Below are 21,896 nucleotides of genomic sequence, written 5' to 3' on the forward strand. Positions count from 1 at the left end.
GTAGTTTTGAGCTCACCCAGGAGTACAACAACTGGTTACTCTGCAAACAAAGAAGCCAGGGCTAGAGGCTGTGTGCAAAAGAGCCTGGTACAGGCCCACGGCTTCTTAGAATTGGCAGCCTCTTAAAGAAAACATGAAAAGTAGGACCTCACTCACAAACCCAGTCTCTGAGAGAAGGGGTAAGAGTCAAGGGTTACCAGGAAGTAGACAATGGTTCCAATCCAGTTTTTATTCTGCAGGTCAGTGGCTGGTGTATTTAATTTGGGGTTTTTGTATGAATTCCCGACTTTGAAAATGGTTCTACTTAGTCTGGCTTATCTGCTGGAAAATAGAAATTCAGGAACACATACAGGGATTTCTAATTAATTGAAACATTTTTACTTCACATGAATTTTCCTCACAAATTTATTTTTTTAGGCTTAAAACTTGAAATAATTCTATGAGGAGCACGCAATATATTGCATTTGGCACCTAGTATATTGCTTTTAAATTAGGGGCTTGAGTGTTGTCCGATTGACATGATTTCTTAGGGCCTTTCTCCCGCTTTTTTTCCCAAGGAGTTCTTTTTGATACCACCCTGAAGCCTGAAAGCTGCTCTGATGAAGATGCTATTGGGGCTTCAGCTACCCACAGCAGAAAATGATACAGCAGCCTCTGAAGCCTTGTATGGTTGGAGGATGTGGCTTGACCTTCAGGAATGCTATATGAAAAGAACCTGGTGTGATTTCTCATCACAAAGGAATCTGAGATCTCAGTAACTAGGAGTGTATTATGCCCAGACAGCTCAGTTTTAGGTGCTATAAAAAAGAGATAGCCACCCAATTGTATCATCTCAGCAAGTGGTTATGAAACTTAATTGTGTGTAAGACTCATCAAGGTCATTTCTCAAATATCCTAGGCAGGATCCCAAGAGATTCTGATTGCCTGGATTGGGTTCCAAGGATCTATGTATTTTACAAGCACTCTGCACCCTGCTCCCCAAAGTGATTCTGCAGAAGGTGTAGAAAGCTATCCTTTCTCTTTGGGTTCCCATTGTTCCCATGGCCTCCTGGAGGCCAAGCTAGAGGGCTGATCTACCTTTGCCAGGTGGGGGACTGAATTGTGTTTGGAGCCCACTTGCCTGGGGCTGCCCTCCTGGAATGGCTATATCCTCTGTGCCTGAGAAATCCACTCCGTTGGTAACAGACCACTGTTTCTGCAGCCCCTATAGCAACATGCTTCCTGCCTCTTTCTTACACTGCTTCCAATCTCTTCATCTGTCCTTTCGCACCTGGTGGTCTTCCTTTCTCTGCTCTTCCTGTAAACTCTTATTCTATTTAATCTACCCAATGCATTGCAACCTGGTGTCCTTCACAGTTCTGAAATGTGAGATATCCCCTACCCCCACCTCTCTTCCTGCAAAGGATGGGCAGGTTATTTCCAGGTTTGGAGGTTGCTATGCATCCTTAGTAGCAGAGAGGACCCTGCCAACCTCTTAACTTTTGTTTCCAGGGAAGTTTCATGGTTTGTTTCTACATTTTGCATTAACCTCACCTGCCACCTTTCATGTGTTTAGTACATTACTTTTCTTCTTCCCAGGTGTACACTAACTCTTGGACCATAGCACTGAATAAATGGGCGAGTTTATTTATAGGACTTGATTGGAAGGAGGATGGTTGCCAACAACCCTCTCTCTCCTGCCAGCAGGATGAAAAACAGACATGTCAGTAGGGACAATTAGTCTTTCAGGTCTCTGAGGCCACTTTAATACAAAGTATGGGCTAGAAACTGGAAGCACATCTGAATTTATTCTTCAAGCTTTACCCTAGGGAAGTTCTTGTTCCCAGTACAGAAAGGTTGTGATCGAACATAACTTTGGATGCCAACTGTGACAGTGTTTGGGATCACATGTGACCGTGTCACAAAACATGACAGCAGACTGAAAAACCTTTGGATGAATGTGTGAGAAGGAAACTATCCTAATCACCAGTCTGCACAAAATATTGATATCTTTCCTGCCATACCTTTGCACACAGTGCCTATGGTCATGCGTGAGAGAGCGCATCAGACAATCAGAATAACAAGGGAAATGGACACAGGAGACCCCAGAGAAATGGAGTCCAAATCTTCATTTCACTTCTTGGGTAACAAAAGATTTTTTTCCTTCAAAGTAAATGGATACTCTAAGAACAACAACAACAGAAAGAACGACTTATGACATTAATCTGTTTATTAGTAGAATACAGTTTCCACGAAAACCTTATTATCTTGTTCTTTGGCACCTAGGTGGATCTTAATAAGCATCTGATGAATGAACAGGATTCTTAAGCTAACGGGGAAGGTGGTGCTGTCCTGGAAAGTGCAGTGGACAAAGGATCCTAAAATCTGGGTTCTAGTTCTGGATCAGCATCCTGAATGCTTGGAAGAGAATAATCTCTTTTAGCCTTGCTAAAAAGCAGACATCCGTTTGATGGAAGTTGTTATGAGGATGTAGGTGAAAGGATCTGGTAAGGAGAAGATATCTATGAATTAATTTTTACATTCCAGAATACTACATTTCAGGAAATAAAATACTACATTTCAGAAAAGAAAAACAGTGTACTAGGTGCCATGTTGAGCTCTGCACAGAGAATTCAGTGCAAAGTAAAATACATGGTAAAGTACATAAAATATTTCTGATTGTTTCTTCTTAACCTGACCAACTATAACAAGAATCAGAGCTCCATGGAGTTTGATCAGTGGCCTCTTTTCTCACCCCGTGCTCTGTCCTTAAGTGATCTCATCTACTCCACATTGTTTATATTTCACATTTCCCTCCTTCCTGAAATGCTCTTTCATTGTGCTCTGTTCTCTCTGCCCTTTCCTTCCTTTTTGCTTAAGCTCTTCCTTTTTTTATTTTGATTTTACCTTAGCTGATTTTTCTTGAGGGATGCTTTCCGGACCCCACCCCTAAGTTAGTTCTCATTGTCCCGCATTAGGCCCTTAGTAACTTTGCTGTGTGTGCATCTCATTGCTGAATGGAGTGTTATGAGGGCACAGGCAGAAGTTTCTCTGTTGTCTGTTATATCCACAGTACCCAGTGCATAACCAATAACACAGTAGGTGCTCAGTAATATTTTGGGCCAAATAATTGAATGGATAAATGCGTTTCATTAAAAATAATTTATACTGAATTGTTTTTCTGTTAGAATTAAGCTTTCAAAGTAATTCATTATTAAGTTTTCTTTTTGTCTTATGGATCTATTTTTATATAACTCACTGTAACTAAATAGTAATCAGTGTACACAGATAAGAAATTTCATTAACTAAATATTAAAACACAGATCTTGATATCTACCATGAAAATCATATAGGAAGTTTATTCCTTTTATTTTTTAATTCACATATCTGTGTTTTAGTGAAACTTCTCAGTTGTGCAAGTTTCCTGAAACAGTATGGGCGGCAGAGGCAGAATGTGGGTCTAAGATCTGGCTCTGAGTGACACTGGACAAATCACTCAACACTTTTAAGCCTCTTTGCTTATTGGTAAAAAAAAAAAAATGGAAAAAATAAACCTCCCCTGCTAACCTCACATGATTTCTGGGAGGAACCAAAGGTTCATGGGGGTACTTTATTAAGCAAAGCACCTCTGCAAGGGGTAATTTATCAGCATCTAACCTTCCATTTAATCAAGGCACAATGTCATTTATTACTACTTAGGCTAAGAATTTTTTTTTAAAGCATCAAGATTATGCATTTGTCTTAGGGACCTGCGGTAAGAAAAAAGGAGAGGGAACTAGAGCACTGCACCTCACCGACTGGATATTTGGGGCATTTGAAAAGAGAAAGAAGGAAAGAAGAATGGAGGAGAGACAGACAAATGGTTTTCTACATGTGGGAAGGAGGACGAACTAGCTCAAACAACAACAATGAAAACAAACAAATGCTAAAAAGCCTTCTTGCTCTTTCTAGGCACCAATAACCCTTTTGCTAAATATATATAATACTATGTAATTAGTCTATTGTTTAATCATATATGACAATTTGTTCTTTGTTTCTGAAAAAAAGAGCAGCATTTCAATAATGTTATTTGAGGGCTAGGTTTTGTTTACTTGTTTATTTTTTGTTTACATGTTGGGTCTGCCAAAATTACAGCTTATATTTTTATTCTTACAGTGTATTTATTCTCTGTCTTCTTTTCTATGTGGGACACAAATAATTTATTCATTTTAAGCTATCTCTGAATGTCAGCTCAATGACCTCTTTCACTTCTCTAATTCATCTGCCAAAACTGCAGGAATTAGAGCATTCTGCCATGGCTCGCCATTGTTAGGAAGCAAATGTTAATACAGAGAGTTTGACCATCCAAGTCTATGGAATTTAGAATTTTTGTGTTCATTTTAAATGGCAGTTGAATGATCTCTGTGGTTTTTTCCCCTCAGAACTTCTTGAGGGTTTTATTAATAGCATATAAGCTATTAAAATTCTTAAGAGTATTTTATTGAATAGAAGGAAAAAACCTAAGTCCTTATTCTCTCTTTTGTTACATAGCTTATTAGTACCTTCATAAGTTGCACAGTGTCAGGGCATTTGAATAATCAAATATATCCTCTGAAGATGAACAAATTCTTTTTATGAAATGTTATCTTAATTACTAAACCTCTCATTTGTAATTTTGGGCTGAGGGATAGGCAGAAGGAAGACATAGTATGACTTTGAGCTTCCTGATACAAATAGTATTTTTTAAAAAACTTGTAACATCATTAGCAAATATGTCTTTGGAATAATATATGAAAATACTGGGTCAATAAGAAAGTTTCATGAATTAACACTATTATAAGCAGAAAATTTGTAATTGCAGTTTCATTTTCAGCTCATTTTGTTAAACTTTAAAATCAATATCTTTTGCTTTCAGTAATTTGCTTTGAATTACAAAGTATGGAAATACAATTTTTAAAAGATACTGAGGAATTTGTTATTGTTTATATTCAGAAATTCTAAATTCTGTGGAAAAATTTCTTTCTGAACCTGCCTAAAACCTGATGTCTTGCTTCTGACAATTATACTGAGAAATATACCACAATATATATGAATATGACAGAATCATCTATATAAATTTCTCCAGTTATAGCATAAATGAATGTAAATAGCTCACTCCTTGACAAAAGCAATTTAAATGGCCATGATGGTGTATGCATTAGAGACGTATGTATAGAGAAAACCATTTGAGTAAATGGAAATGAAACCGAGGACTAAATTAGGTAGTAAAGACACAATAACAAAGCAATACTGCCTTATATTTGCATAGTGCTTTATAAAGCACTTTTAGGATCACTTTGATTGTCAAAGTAGCTAGGATCAACATCTTTATCCCCCTTTCAAAAATGAGAAAACTGAAGCTCAGTGAGATTAGGTGATTTGCTCAAGGTTACACAGTTAGAAAATGGCAAGTGGGACTAATACCACAGCATGAGTTCCAGTTCCATTTTTGATGACCTAACACTGTCTATATTAAAGTGAGCTCTCCTTATTCCATGGAAGTCTCGGTTACTACCTGGTGATGATATGTTTTTAAGTAGGTGAAGTTAGTCATTTGATTTATATTCTTTATTACCCTATATCGCCGTCCTTCTTAATCATATACTTTGCACTCTCAAGAAAGCACCTATATTACTCGTTGGTTTTTAACTCAAAAAGCACAGGTTGATTGAGCAACTGCGTTTGTCAAGGATAATGAATAGATGCCTTGATGATGAACGCCGTGGAAGCTTACTACCATATAAATTAATATTTTGTGGCAGTTTTCAGCCTATTTTTCATGCTGTCATCCAATAAAATACAATTGTCTTATATGTAGCACACTTAATTCCTACCCTGATAGTTCGCTCTCATTTTTCTCTCTGACTTATTAGGAATGCCAGAAGTGAAAATGGCATAATTGTAAGCATAAGCTTAAATTTGTACTATTTTGAAAATTTGGGAATTTCTTTTTTCTTTTTTTTAAGTGAGAGAAGGGGAAATAGTGAGACAGACTCTTGCATGTGCCCTGACTGGTATCTACTCTGGCAACCCCCGTCTGGGGCTAGAATCAACTGAGCTATTTTTAGCACCTGAGTCTGACGTACTGGAAACAACTGAGCTATCTTCAGTGTTCAGGGCCCATGCTTGAGCCAATGAAGCCAGTGGCTGTGAGGGGATGAGAGAGCAAAGGAGGAGAGAAAGGGGGATAGAAGCAGATGGTCATTTCTCTTGTGTTCCCTGACCGGGAATTGAACCCAGGATGTCCATATGCTAGGCTGACACTCTATTCATTGAGCAAACTGGCCAGGGCCTGGTATTTCAACTACTGTAGCAGATAATCTGTGATACTTTCACAAATGATTTTATTCAGCAGTGATTTTTGATAATGTGACTGAGAATTATTGATACAGAGACCACTCTCAAAGAGGGTAAAGTTGAATTCAAGAGAGAAGATAAACACAGAAGAAGGCTAACAATATGAGGTACTCACAGTATTTTGATAGAAGTAATTAGGTCAGTGGTAGGGTGCTAAGGATGAGGAAAGTGAAGGATGGTGGAGCATGGGAAGAGGCAGTGAGTTCACTGAGATTCTATAGGGTGAAGATCACAAGAGATCCAAACTTCACAAAAGGAAGAAACATTTCCAGCAGGGGACTGCCCAGGGAATGCTGCCTGCCCCCCGGTCAAAGCACATAATAGAAAGCAATCAATGAACAACTAAGGAGCTGGAACAAAGAATTGATGCTTCTCATCTCCCTTTCTGTCTGTCTGTCCCTAACTGTCCCTCTCTCTGTCTCTGTCACACACACACACACCCAAAGAGACAGATTTGATGTAGGTCTTGAATTATTAGAAGGCATGGAAGAGTACTAAGAGAGAGGTCTAGGCATTGGCCTCCAGGATGAACAGCAATGATGGAAGTTCAGGACTCTACAGGGAATTTCCAAAAATAAGTAGTGGTTTAATTTGACAGTGTAGAGATGGAGTCAGAAGTTAAGACATCAGAAGGTAGAGTTTAGATTTTTTTTTTTTCCTACTATAAAAATTCTTCCTGGCTACCCCTAACCTTCACAGATCATTTTTCTTCTCCTTTCCTTTTCTTTTCAAATAACTGGGTAATTAACTTTGGGCTTCATTCTTTTTTTTTCCAAACATACATTAAAGAAAGAAGAGGTCCTGGCTCAAGCCCCAGCAACCCAGGCATATCATTTCAGATTACAAATAGAAACAATTAAACCTTATTAGGTTATTAGAGTTAACCTCTGGTTAGCTATTAGGTTTCTGCACTTATATGCTAATTTCTTTTTAAATTGAATTTATTGGGGTAATACTGCTAAATAAAATTATATAGGTTTCAGTTGTACAATTCTGTAATTTACCATCTGTATATTGTGTGTGTACCACTCCAGGACAAGTCTCCTTCCATAGCATTTATCCCCCTTTTTCCCTCTTTTACCTCCTCCCCTATCCCCCTTTCCTTCTGGTAATCACCATACTGTTGTCCATGTCAATGAGGGTTTTTGTTTGTTTGTTTAATCCCTTCACCTTTTTTACCTTGGTCTTTTTATGAGCATCTGGAGTACACAGGCAGTCTACTATATTGGATCACTGAGAGATAGTCTAAGTAGTAGATACGTATGTAATCTACATGCTTGATCAATAAATGAATGAACAGTATACAAAGAAATACTCATGGCTGCTTCTCTATTTTAGTCTTCAACTGTAAGAGTTCTATGTTGTTATTTATATTTTATTTCACGAGCTTAATTTTAATGTAGAAATCACGCCATAATTTTCTTTAAACTCTCATTGCAACTTTACTCATTGATCTTACTCATTGTCTGGCCCCAGACCTGGTCCTACTTCAGGTAAATGTTAAGACCTAATTAATATCTGTTAATTTAATTAGTCTTCAAGGCTATAAGGAACCAAGAAGATTGACACCAAGCCAAATAGTGAGGTCCAGAGTAGATCTAAAAGCTTGTTTTCATAGTGCCTACATACAGTTTTAAGACTCTAAAAGGTGTGACAAAAAGTGAGGATGGAAAGGAACATACTAACATATAAACTATTGTAAAAGAAGACATTTCTTCTTGCCATTTAAGATTTTCTTGTTTGTAGTAGAAGAATCCAGAGAAAAGGCTGCTCACAGAGGAAGAAGTTGCAAGGAAGGATTTTCAAATAAAGTGAAGCTTAATGAGGCCATAAAGAGCGGGGAACTTAACACGGCTAAACAAAATCCAATTAACATATGTATTGCATATATGGTAAAGAAACTAATTCCATATGCTTAATGACACGAAATCCTTCCAACAAGCCTGTGAAGTGGACTTTCCCTCCCTCCCTTCTGAGTAGCTGGGAGACAGCAGTGGCTGCCTGCTTCTGTGATAATCCCCCAGAGCAGGGCTCTGATTAGGCAGTTAGTCCCTAATGAGATCTCTGTGTGAAGAGAACTACTGGGCCCTACTTCAACTCCTCTTTGGTTTAACAGCAACAGGAGGCCTTTCCAAAATGCTCCACATCCATTCAGGGTGGGTTGTTAAAGTACCTAGTGGTTCTAGTACAGCTGCTACTTCCCCCAAATCCTCCCAAAGAGACAGTACCTGACAAAGGATGTGATACAGGACCGTGTGCCAAGCAGAGGCAGTTTGTTGGATTGTTGCAGAGCTTTCTTTCTCAAATTAAGCTATTTCTTATGATCCATAATTCAGTAACCTGGACTTAAACCTCAAAACTACTCCTCGTAATGAGATTTAAAATCTAGGCTTTAGTTGAGGTGCATCAACTCAGAGGTTTTTTTCTTCCCCCAAACAGGAAATGATCCCCCTCCCTACAGTCAATATAAAGCCCTGATAAAACTAAGTAACGAGAGAACAAAAGAAGACACAGCTGTTCTGTGTCTGTGGCTAGTACAGCCTGGAAGACTGGGTGGAAGAATCCAGCTTAATTTAACCTTGAATAAAACGTGGGGTTAGGATTGATGACAAAAGAGAGGAGAGTCTGGGGAAGGTAATAGCTCCAATTTTAATAGGACTGGAACCTCACAAGCAGTTTTCACTTATCTTACTATATTTGACTCCACTACAGTTGTCTGACATAGCACTTATCGAATGGTATTTTTAATTACTTATTTACAAATCTGTTTCTGCACTTAAACTAGAACACTCCAAAGGAACTGACTACATGTATCTCCTGGGCTTAGTATGGGGCCTGGTGTGGAGGAGGTGGGCTGGCAGTGTTAGTAGATTCCATCACCTTGAATGCTTGGTATAGGTAGGCATATTAACTAGGGCTATAGCTACAAAAACTGAGGCTATGGAAGATAACTAAGTCGCCCAGCCAAATAAAAGACAGGACAGTGCCTCAAATCTGACCCTAAGCCCACGTCATTGCCACCATGCACTATTGTCTCTGTGCTGAGAGCTGAGATGGACACATGGACCAAGGGGTGATGCAACATGCACGTGTGGAGCATCCAGGGAAATGGCAACACCCAAGTTTTTGTCCCCAAACTAACAGGCAATAAATTTCAAAGCTCCCTGTCAAGTGACCTGAATATTGCAGAGATGAATCCCGAGGGACCGTAGAATAAGAGAATGTCACAGGATTTTAATAATGGTTGCTGAGAAATTATTTGTTTATGCAAAAGACTCCTTTTGATCTTAAAGCGTCTTGGCTAAAGCATGCCACATTCTGGCTATAGCTGCAATTAGGTTTTAAGGTCTCTTTGATTTCAGAATTTTCACTAAACCTTTCTACTGTGTAAGTTATTTAATAGTGCTAATCTTCACTTTTCACATCTACAGAAATGAAATGAAAATGAAAAATACCTTCCTTATAATGTTATTGGGAGGATGTATATCATATATGAAGGGTGTACTACAGTGTCTAATGTATTTTAAGTACCTGTATAGTAATTATTATCTGTTTTAGAACATCTCTAAACATAGGTTAGAACACTGATTTGAAATTGACTTTGGGAAGAAATGAAGAGAAGACTACTGTAGGAATTGCAATCTATCGCTAAGCAACTAACTTGGCCTCTATTGTTCTAGAAAAGCAGAATCTTTCTTGTCTATGAATTCTGAATTTTATATAAGTGTGTGTGAAGCCCTATCTGAACACTCAGTTCAAGTTTATTATTTAGTTTCTATTACTTCTAATTCTATTTGCACTGGCATAAGCTATAGAAATGATATCAAATGTGGAGTTATTCTGATGCATAAATTTTCCTATGGGAGAGGGGTTCTATATCACATTGTGATTATCTGTTTTTCTGACTCTGTTCCAAATAGACTACAGATTTTCAAGAGCATTAGTCATGTCTTGGTTACCACTTGTTTCCACAGTCTTGTAAGTGCTTGGCTCATAATAAGTACTTAATAAATGAACATTACACAAAGAAAGTAATAATTGAATGAAAGAAAGGCAAAACAGTTTTAATGCAGACATTATATTTTGGCACTACTTGACAAATCTGAGTTCCAACTAATTCAATAATAACTATTATGACATCACAGTTACCAGATTCTCTAAGGATTTATTAAACATTTATACCCACTAAAATTAGATGCTGTATCTACTAGGTGAAAAATCAGATACTCAACTTATTGGGGGTTAATAGTTTACATAATTCATATCATGAATTAGCAACAATAAAAATAACTTGGCACCACCCTCCTTTCTTCTAGCACTGGTTGGAGACTATAGGTCTATCACTTTCATTTGACTAAGGGAGCCCTTTCTCAGCAAGAGATGGGGAGACTCAGAATGTCTGTACCTCTTCTGATGGAGTCCAACATGAGCACATTACACATGGACTCCATCAGCATATTCCTACTGAGACAGGAGATAATAATATTCATTGTTGAGGGTTTAGCAATTCCTGATGGTGGACCACCTCGGTGTGAGCTCACACTGTAACAGGGCTTAGAGAATTTCCAGTTCATAGAGCATGTCCTTGTTTAGGGACTCTCTTTCACCTTTCCTGCTACCAGGAGGACTGCTCTGAAACTCATTTAGATTGTCCTCTGTGAAAATACGGAAAGATGACAAGTTATGCTATATTCAGACAGAAGGGAGAAAAACTTCACTTAAAGGAAAAACAGCAACGTAATATCTCAGGAAGCTAGAGTTTTATGGGCACATATAATGTTATCAATCCTTTACAAATGCTCACATTTATTATGGTGGAGGTAGGAGGGAGAAGTAAGGGAGTGTCTCTAAGGCCCTACCAATGTTATAGGTAACAGTGTTCTGGTCAGATACAACTAGATGCATTTAAAACTCCTTCTCTTTGGACAGGCAACTTGGCTCTGAAGAATAACCTGGGGGTGAATTCATTCCTGCCCATTCTATAGTTTCATCATAGAATATACAGACAAATGAGATGAAGGATGACACTCCTAGTTTTCTGTGGTTGTTTCAGCTTCCTCAGCCCCTCCCTGGGATTAGTTGTTCAGTAATGGCCACAGAACCAGCCCAGTTATTTGCACGATAAATATTATAATGACTGTGACTCTGGGAAGCAGCTGGGGGCATACTGGCTGATATGAAAAGTATCTATAAAAGTCTCACAGAGTTTCCTTTGTCCCAGCCCTTCCTTTCTATCCCAGAGTAAGAAAATTGGGATGATGAACTACTCTAACTTCTTATTAGCAATGGCTTACATTGCATTAGTCCCTTTGATATTATTTCCTTTTGATATTCATTTTAAACTTATTTCTCCTAGATAAATGTCACTGTGCCTATGTATTTATATGAACAAATATAAAGTTGGAAAAAAGGATTCAAAGGCCTTAGAAATTTTGACATCTCCTTTTGTTTGTGTCTAGGCCTTTTGTCCTCCTTAATGAAAAGCTCTCTTAGAGCACAGAAGGACTTCTTTTCTACCCCACACATTCCTTCTCCCTCACAGTCAGTTTTTATTTAATGTTAAATAAATGAGAAGGAAGAGAATACCATTTGTTTCCAATTAATATGCTTGGTTTTTTCCCTTGACCCCACCAGGACATATCAATGTAATAAACTTTACCATTACCTGGGCTATATTCAGACAAATGAGGAAACAAAAGCTAAGGGAAGTTTGGTCTGTGTGTTCTGGGATCCCCTTAACCCTCTGTGTCCCACTGTCTTTTGTCCATTCTCAATCAAAGCAGCCTTGAGAAAATCTAACTGTTGAGCAGAACAGATTTGAGAGTTCCAAGAATTGACCCAACAGTCCCAAGAATACCACATGACAGAGTTGAGACCTAATGTTTGCCGTGAATAGCTCCATGTCATCTCTTAGGTGAATAGAGTATTCTTAAATATCAGTACAGACTGGCTAAACTGGAAGGACCTAAGTAACATGTAACACTAGAGACTTCTGGGTTATCTTGTCTAAGATTTTGCCTCAGTATGTTTGTTAGGCAGTCATAGGTTTGCTAGGTTTGGGAACTCCAGTTTTACACAATTGTCTCAAATCAGAACTCACTCTGGACAGAGTCCCTGTGTTCATTTGATGCAGTCATTTTCACCTTGTCCAGCCAACTTGGGCGCTGTTTGATTTTCAAAGACAGGAATTATGACACTTTGTCATATCTGAATGGAAGGAAACCAGCAGCCCCAGTAGAGGTCTGTTGAGTTATTTCCACAAAATTGGGAGTAACTATTGACACTTATCTTCCAGATATACAGAGATCCAAAAATAGTTGTAGAAAGGGATTGTAGGCATAAAGCCATCAGATATACCAATGTGCACACTATGTGCCTACACACATACACACACTCATTGCCTTGTCTCTGGGAGCCATGAATGAAGTTGGCCAACCTCTTGGCCACAGCTGCCATGAAAGATTGCTCAGGCTTTATGCTGTATAGTTCCAGGCACCATTTACATGTATACCAATGTGAATGGTCCCCCAGAAGTTGTGCAGTGCAGTGGTCCTTGAAGAAAGTTAGATATTATTTTGAAAACCAGAAGGAGCTCCTACTGAGGAAGCAAACACAATACTTGGAGTGAAAGTTCAACAGTATTCCACAGGATTATGTTCTTGTAATGCAGCTGGCTCTCAAGTTTTGCACTTAGCGTGCCCACGCGCACACACATACACACAGCGGTATATATGCTATTTTCTGCACTTTCCCTTTTCTTTAATCCAGGTGATTTGCAAGAGCTTTCCTTTCACACCTCACAGATGGGTTGAAGAATGCCACAACAATTTACAGGTAGTTTATAATGACTGATTCCCCAACCGCTAGGCTCCTCCAGCGTTCTGGAACTGTTTAATGCCAATCTTGACAGTCTTTGTCTCCAGAACCCTTTTCTTGAAACCTGGTCCCATGCAATAAAGCACGTTGATTTCATGCAACACAGCTTAGTTGATGCTTCTAGTTCCAAATGCCCCAGCGTATTGGGCACAGCTCAATTGGGAATGCCTGGTATGAAGGAACATGCATAGCGCAGCAACAAGGGTTGTTCAACACCAAACACAGAGAAGTAAAGGAGATGCAAAGCTACTGTAGCTAGAGGAGGACTAGCTCTCCTAATTTCAGATCATGAAACGCCTCTTGCCTCTACCATTCACTAGTTTGGCACAGTATTTGCCCTTGGCTGTGAGTTAACATTATTTTCAAAGTCAGATTAATTCCCAGGCTTGTCTGGGATCAGAGGTTGGCATCTCCTCTCAGTTGTATTCCTTCTCTCAAAACCAGTCTTAGGCTTTTACATTTGTTTTCCTAAGTAATTGGATAGCCCTGACATGTAATTTCCTCCAAGCTCTTCCACTTTGCAAACTCCAGAAGCAATTGATCAATATGTTAAAATCCACGAGAGAACTCTCTGTGAGCTAAGCCTTCAGACATGCAAAGCGCACAGCCCTGGGAAAGAGCAGCATCTGGGACAGGAGGCTCCCAACACTTCACATTAAGATGGCACAGGTTTGGCAAATCAAACACACACAGAAAACCAACAGTGACCCAGCTTGGACACACTGTATGGGATGCACAGTTGAGCGAGGACCCAGACCAGGGAGCCACCTGTTCCTCTAGCTTGCATACATTTAATTCACACCACCTCAGGCCACTCACAGTTTGCTTACCTGCTCATGGTTGCTCTCCCACCATTCCCCATACTCCCTTTGGGGGTGAAACACTCTATTTCCGACTTGTGCTGGGCCAGTCTCCTGTCTTTGTACCTGGTGAGCATGAACAAGGACAGGAGCAAACAGAAAGATGTGATTGTATGCTTAACTGGCCAGGCTGAGGAAGAGCTGGGGCTGCAGAGGGTCACCCCAGACCAAAACAGGGGCTCCTGCTGTCCACTGCAATGGCTGACCTGTGATGCTTAGTAGATGACTATGACGGTCTATGGATTACGTTGGGGATGATTTTGTTATTCCTTGGTTAAATCACTCATGATCTAACGTTTTATATTGCTTATTAATCTGTGAATTCATCATAGTTAATAGTCAATAGTAAAAGCAATGCAATCCCTGGCATCTAAGAAAAAGATAAATATCAATACATGAGCATTTATTCAGTGTTTATCATGTGCCAGGCAGTTAGAATTTAAGTAATGGTACTTAAATTTAATTCTGGCAACAGTCCTGTGGCAGAGGCTCTATTATTATTATTTCCATTTTCCTGAAAAAGAAACCTAAGATTAAGGATTAAGTAGATTGATCAAGGATTTTTAACACAGGAGGTCTAAGTTTAGAACCCACACGTTTAGCCATTATAATGTGTTGCCTTCCATTATTAGTCTTTTTAAAAAAATCATTTTCATCATTAAAGAATTGTTGTTATGGGTACTATGTCTGGATGTTATGGGGTGGGCAAAAGTAGGTTAAATTACCAGCCATTATTACCTACAAAATAAATCATAGGTAAAGATTTGAAATAATAATAAGCAGACAAACAATAGAAATAAATAATATAATAATAAATTAATAAATAATAATAAAATAAATTTTTGTATATTCACAACTGTAAATATACTTTTGCCAACCCTTGTTTATTAGAGATTGGTGATGCCAAAAGAGAAAAGACATTCCTTTGATGTGAGAGGTTTATATGACCACTAAGCTGAAGTTTGATAGCTTTGAGTTGCTTTAATTGTGCAGGGTGGCTCAAACAGCTTTTGCTTCAGAATTGTCAATTCATCACACCTGGAAGGTACTAGATGTTTAATTTAAATTAAGTTATGAAATTTTCAACATTAGTCCGCTACATGGTCCATCAAGATGAGCCCTTATATATGAATGACAGTGCTCAAAGCCAACAGGCTTTCACAGAAAAATCTTTTTTTTACTCATCAGTTTCAGCCTGTGGGGTAAAGAGGCACAGTTGTCTCTGTTTGCCAAAACTGAGATTTACTTAACTGGTTTGACCGACATCACAAGCCTAGTCAGTAGAAAGTAACTGCCCATAGAACCTGCTGGATCCCCAAACTCTTAAAGTTCATTACCTGTATTAACTTTTTTCACTTGTAAAACTGGAGCCTGATATGATGCCACTTCAGCCATTTTGGGGACTCAACAGTCAGTGATAAAGTTACTATCTGAAGACTTGTTTACCCTTGGTATAATCATTTGTTAAAAAAGTTTCTTTTCCTGCTGTCTCAAAATTAATATTAAATAAAACAAAATGAAAAAAAATTATAATCATTAGTCCTGGGATAGAGGCCTTCCTCTTAATCTCTTCTTTTTTTTTTTTCTTTTCAAAGATGTTAAAAATATTTAGTATTTGAATGAAAATGGCTCATCAAATCAAGCCATGGTCCTACATCATAAAATTCACAGCCTAGTGGGAGAACAAAGGGAAGCAGACAGTAAGTACATAAGTAACTTAAGAAAAAATTGGGCTAGGCCTTAAAGAAGAGAGGGAAAGAACTTAAAGAGGGGGAAAGAACTTGGTTAGACGAGGTAAAGCGTCAGACAAAACCAGATTGAGCAGCCTTTATTGTGCCATAGAGAACACCTCAGAAGAGAATCCCTGTGAAACACCCATCACTGAATGGCACTGTACATGACAACAGAAAATATTTTGTACTTATCTATGAATTGGGCGCACAACCAGAATGCTGCTCTACAGAATAAATTAAAAGAATATTAATAGAATTACTGATAGTCACTCAAAGGGATCCTTAAAATATTTTTGAATATCTTTTGTTAGACTAATTACCAGTTAATTTAAATCTTTTATAGACATCTCTGCTCTTAATGCTCATAATCTTTTCTATCTCTTTCATAAACAGACATGTTCTGCCAGTTGATCATGATTATGTTATAATTCTAAACATCCTATTTACTATCATAGACCAGCTTCATTTAGTAAAAGCTTTTACAAAACAAAGAAAGAAACAAACAAAAATACAGATCCCAACTTATTCTAATAAAGTAAAATACATTAGATAGGAATTTTCAAGTAGCTCTCGTATTCAAAGTAAAGTGAAAATGTCATTCAGTTCAGGAGCTCATCTTTGCTTTTATATGGGACCTTTATTGTCTGTCTACAACTATAATTACAGCTTAATTATGTTCTCCAGATACTTAAATAATTCACATTTTCATTCACATATTCATTATTCCATTGATCAATAATGTGCTGTTTAACATAACTAATAATGCTTCTATAGTTTTCACTGCAGATATACAATTCTTTTCATTTGGATTAACTTTAGAAACATAGAACTGTCAATTAAACATAGTTTAAGCTTTCTATAATTTATTATATATCAATTTAAATTATTTATTTTATTAATAAATTCATGTATCTTTTAAGTACTTACTAAAACATATATATGTACATGTATACATACATACTTACAAGACACTGTTTTAAGTGCTTTTTAAATATTAACTCACTTTTCAAATAAAATACTTAGTTTATCGAATTATATTCAAAGTCATAATAGCAACAATAATAATAACAGAATATTGAATGTGCCAGGTTCTTTTCTGTGTTATCCTCAATTCTTAATACTATCCTACATAGTAGGTGCTATTATTCTCATTTTAAAGAGACAGGCATTGAGGATCAGTGTTAAAAAGCCCAAACTCACACTGTTTATTGGGAAACCTAAAATTAGAAATTGGGCCTGATTCCAAACCTCCTCTTATTTCCATTAACTTCCCTTTAAATGACAGTGTCAGTAACTTTAGAAACAAAATTATGAAGGTTTGTTATTTACCTTTTCTCTCCTTGGACCCATTTTGCAAATGAGTGGTACAAGTAATAAAGACAGTCAGCAGAGGACCTAGTATAGGATTTTAAATTCTGTTTCATTCTTTGGATTCCTATAGATGTACTATATATGTTTAGTTTACATCATTCAAACTATGTACTGAATACTCCATGTTCAAGGCACTGTGATAAGGAGCATGTGGTAACTCTATGCTATTGATAAGGTCACAATCAAGAGTGGGAGAATGAAATATAAACAGATCATTTTAAAATAATGTGAGAAGTTTTATTATAGGAACATACGAGAAGGTCTACCTAACTCATGCTAAAATGGCAGGAAAAACGTTAGTAAAGTAAGATTCCCAAGATAAATCTTGAAAGATGAGTAGGAACATGGTGTAAAAATAAGTAGGCAAGCAGAAGAAGAATCAAGAGCAAACACATAGTGTATATAGGGAAACAGTGTTTAGTATTTTTTTTCATGGTAATCAAGCTCAAAATAAGACAAGGTAAAATGGGCAATATGGATGAAGAGACATATAAAACATAGCTTATGGATAAATTTATTCTGTAGGTTATAAGATTATACTGTGATATTTAAAGCTAAGAAAAAACTGTGGTCAGAATTGACATTTAGACGAAATACTATTGACTTGAGGGAACAAAGCTACAGATAGACTCATACTACTGCACTAGTCCATGATGAGAGATGATAGATAATGCCTTTGGGCAGAAATGATATGGATAAAAAGTAAGGCACAAGATGATGAGTGTAAGAGATGTGTGCAATACTACTACAGCCTCTTTCTTGAGTGGTGCACGTATCTAAGTTAAGAAAATACAGGGAAAAAAGCATATTTGGATGTAGAAATAAAAAGCTTCTTTTTAGAATACTGAGTTTGAGACACTGGCAGGATATCCAAGTGGACATATTCAGTAGACACATGACTATAAGAATCGGGAGGTTAGGGGGCTGTTATACACAAGAGACCTCAGCCTACAGATGGTTGCAAACACCATGAAAATACTTGAAGTTTTTACAGAGAGCATGCAGAATATGGAGTCAGTGGAGAGAGGGCCTTACAGACTTGTTCATCCTACCAGTTCCAAAAGTTTTATAACACTGTTAATGTAAGCATTTCTTCAAAACATTTTCTGAGTGCCTGCCAAATAGTAGCTATTGAATTAAGCATTTTTGAATTTTTTTTTTAAAAACAGCTTCCAGATATCCTGATTTGAGTTCCATACCAGATATCCTGATTTGAGTTCCATATAGCTGTGAGACTTTGATATCTGGGCCATAACCATGGCATGAAGAACTGTTCTAATAGATTTAAAAACAAAAATTCTAATAGACTGAAGGATAATTTGTTCTGAAATTAGTTTTAGCTACCTTCCGTGAAGATTTTTGTTGGTAGTGGTCCTTTTATACCTCCTTTATCCAGGAAGTTCTAGTTCCTCTTACTAAGTTCTGTAAGAACCCATGTTCATCTTGTGAATTTAAAAGATATGGGGAATAAAAATAACTCAGGATTGAATAGAAAATGTAACTTCTCCAAAATAATTTTAATCAAAAATTCTATTTCTTCACTCCTTTTTCTCCTTCCCTACCAATATCTATTGGATTACTGGAATTTCTATATAGGCTTTGTGGTCCAGAATGGAAAATGAATCCAGAATAAAATGAAAGACTAGAATAAAATGAAGAAATGAAAAAGCATAATGTGCATATTAAGTGAAATAGCAGAGATTGGGGGGGGTGTCTGAAGCTAGAAGGAAAGGAGGAGACTGGTTTTAGTCAAATGGAAGATGGTAAATGGAGTGTTCGGTGAAGAGTCGAGGATGAAAGAGGATCTTTATTGTCAAATAGTGGTAACAGATCCTTCAAACTGTGTAGAAAATGCCAATGGGTGAGACAAAGAACTATAGGTATAAGTGAACATTCCCAACATGATACTATTGCTGAGATTCTGGGAAGATTCCATTAGTGAACTTTCTCACTTTTCCCTAACATCAAGAACAAAGATTTTCCATCCTCTTTGAGTGAGGAGGCTAATGATGCAAATGCTGTTGTGAGTGGATAACTCACGGCCTAATTGGAAGAATTTTTCTGATAGACATGGCAGATGCTGTGAGACTATGGTTAGAGATGAGTAGAGGAAGAGTGAATAGGGACCCTAGAGGTCTCAATAGTAGAGGGAAAAAAGGGACAGAAAAGAGGGAAGCTGAAGGTACCAGAAGCACATTTTCCTAACTTCACAATTTTGTCAAATGATTGTCCTGCTTAAGATTTTGTTCTTTCCTATGGATAAAGTTACCTTGAAAAATAATTTACTTTTATTATATTCTCTTTCTTTTATTATCTTATTATGTTATTAACTCTAACTATGCACCATATTCTACTCTTTGAAGTAGGAGCACTGATTTAATCTTTCTGAACTTTTTTATCCAACTCAATTTTCCTCTGCCAAACTAGGTGTCATTTAGTTTAGTGAAAACCACAAGGAGATAATTTTTCATGTGCATAGAAATCAATGTATACATATTTTACTTTATCATCCTTTGAAGTAGTCCCAGGAAAAAATACAACATAATCTCTCTTAGAAGTCAATGGAAGGGAGATGGAAAATGTCAAATATTTCATATATGTTTCATGTGTTAATTTTAGCAATTAAATATGTAATGGACACTGATGGGGCTGCAGGGTAAGACGAGGGAGTAAGGGGGTAGGAGGATGTTCTTCAAGGAAATCTCTCATTTAATCCATTATAAATGCATCCTATTTACAAAGTAAATTTAAATCCTCTTTTTCCTCAACTACTCAGTATTATTCAGAATGGATGTATGGCATGAGTAGAGACAAATAATATGGGAAGAGAAGAATACTTTATTGGACAATAAGGTGCAGAAAAATTAAGTTATTGAGTGAGAACAAGTCATTCTGAATATTGTAGAAAATCAAATAAGGGTTTTCTTATGAAGACTTGCAGTCCAGAACACAGAGTTTCAAGGCTAAGGTTGTGCATGAACCCAGATAACTAGAGAATTAAAAAAAATGATCAGAGTGAATAAACCTTATGAATGAATGCATGGATGAATAAATGAATGCAATGGAAAGGTAACTTTAAGGTTTATAAATCTGCAAAGAGCTTTGTTGTTGTTTTGTTTTGTTTTGATTTTATTGATTGCAAAATGAGGCAACTTTGGAGACTTAGGTCAAGAGACCAAGGAAGATGGAAAAATTAAAATTAAAGATGATGGGGAAAGGGAATAACTTTTATAGAAATGTAGAAAAACTTTAGATAATTATAGAAAGGAGGAAAGACCACAGTTTTTCACTTATATTCATAATTCAATGGTCAGCATACACCTTAGGCTTCATCTTCAAAACATGCCCTGAGTCTGACCATTTCTTACCACCTCTTTTTACTACTTTAGTCCAAGCCACTGTCATCTCTTACCTTGAAAGTGTAATACCTTCTAATGCTGGTCCTGCATCTCTCCTTACATCCCCCTACTTGAACCCAGCCCAATCCAACCACCACACTGCAACCAGCATAGTTCTGTGAAAATAAAAATTGTGTTATATCACTTCTCTGCTCAAAACTCTCAATTACTTACCCAGTTCTCTGAGTAAAATCTAAATTTCTTACAATGGCTTACAAAGTCCTATACAGCCTTCTCCCTCCTCCATTACTTTATTACATTATGATCCCATAATTTGCTTTTTTCTCCTTTGCCTACTATGTTTCAGCCACAGTGATCATTGTGTTGTTGTCTGAAGATACCAGGCCTCCTCCCATTGTGACATTGTACAGTTGCTATGGCCAATTCTCCTGCTTTCAATGTTCCCCCCTCCAAAATCCTCAGGTATTTTTTCTTTCCCCAAAGGTCACTTTTCAACATAGCCTACCAGGACCACCTTGTTTAAAAATGCAACCCCATTCTTCCTGTTAACTTTTCATACTTTTGTCTCATCCAACATAAGTTATAATTTTACTTATTTGTTATATTTACTGTCATTTCCCCCAACAGACTCTTCAAAAGAATGTAAGCTCTATGAAGTATGGACTTGGGATTGTTGCTTTACTGCTGTCCTCACAGTGCCTGTGACACTGCCAAGCTAATGACAGGCGATATCTGTTGAATGGATGCATGCATGAATGAGTGAATAAAAGGAGAACCAATTTATGGGGAACATTTCGGGTGGGAAGGAGGAAAGATTAATAAGCTCATGTTATGTAACATCTCTCTTGATAAAGTTGGAGTAGAATGATAGAAGAATGGGTGGAATCTAAGTTTTATGAAAGTCTGAGTGGAAAAGGGAAATAGCCATTTTGGGCAGGAAGCTTATGGAGTAAGCAAAACATATAGGGAAAATAATAGGCAGGAAGTGGAACTCTGAAGCCCAGAAGTTTGTACAAAAGATGGTCATTTCTTAAAAAATGTATTCGCCCCCCATTCACATGGTCACATCTTCATATCAAGCTGTTTCATCCTTATCTTTAGGGGGTAGGTACTGATTAGACTAAGATGATAATCCTAGCCCTATTCTGCTTAGCAGTTTCAGCCAATGATCATGAGAGAGGGTCTTATAGAGATTTCTAAGTACATTTTTCTTTTAGTTTTAGTTGAAAAACATGATCTCTTTTTGCTATGGACAGTTGTCTGGATGTGATACCTGATAACGCCACAACAATGTTGCAGGCGTGAGAAAAGCTAAGCCAACCTTCCAAAAAATTGAAAAGTTA

The 21,896-nt window shown here is 37.3% G+C and overlaps 1 protein-coding gene across 5 annotated transcripts in view; it reads right to left on the reverse strand.

Moving 5' to 3' along the window:
- GRM5 (glutamate metabotropic receptor 5) overlaps nucleotides 1-21,896 on the reverse strand; it is a 515,185-nt gene that overhangs the window by 4,364 nt on the left and 488,925 nt on the right. For 3 of the 5 annotated variants that reach the window (XM_066370471.1, XM_066370481.1, XM_066370462.1), the window contains one exon: nucleotides 14,061-14,156. The exons of the other annotated variants lie outside the window; for them this stretch is intronic. In XM_066370471.1, the coding sequence (XP_066226568.1) occupies nucleotides 14,061-14,156 (96 nt within the window). The remainder of the gene's footprint in view (nucleotides 1-14,060; nucleotides 14,157-21,896) is intronic. 5 annotated transcript variants of the gene reach the window in all.

The sequence above is a fragment of the Saccopteryx leptura genome, chromosome 1 (genome assembly GCF_036850995.1).
Source record: "Saccopteryx leptura isolate mSacLep1 chromosome 1, mSacLep1_pri_phased_curated, whole genome shotgun sequence".
Classification (NCBI taxonomy): Eukaryota; Metazoa; Chordata; class Mammalia; order Chiroptera; family Emballonuridae; genus Saccopteryx; species Saccopteryx leptura.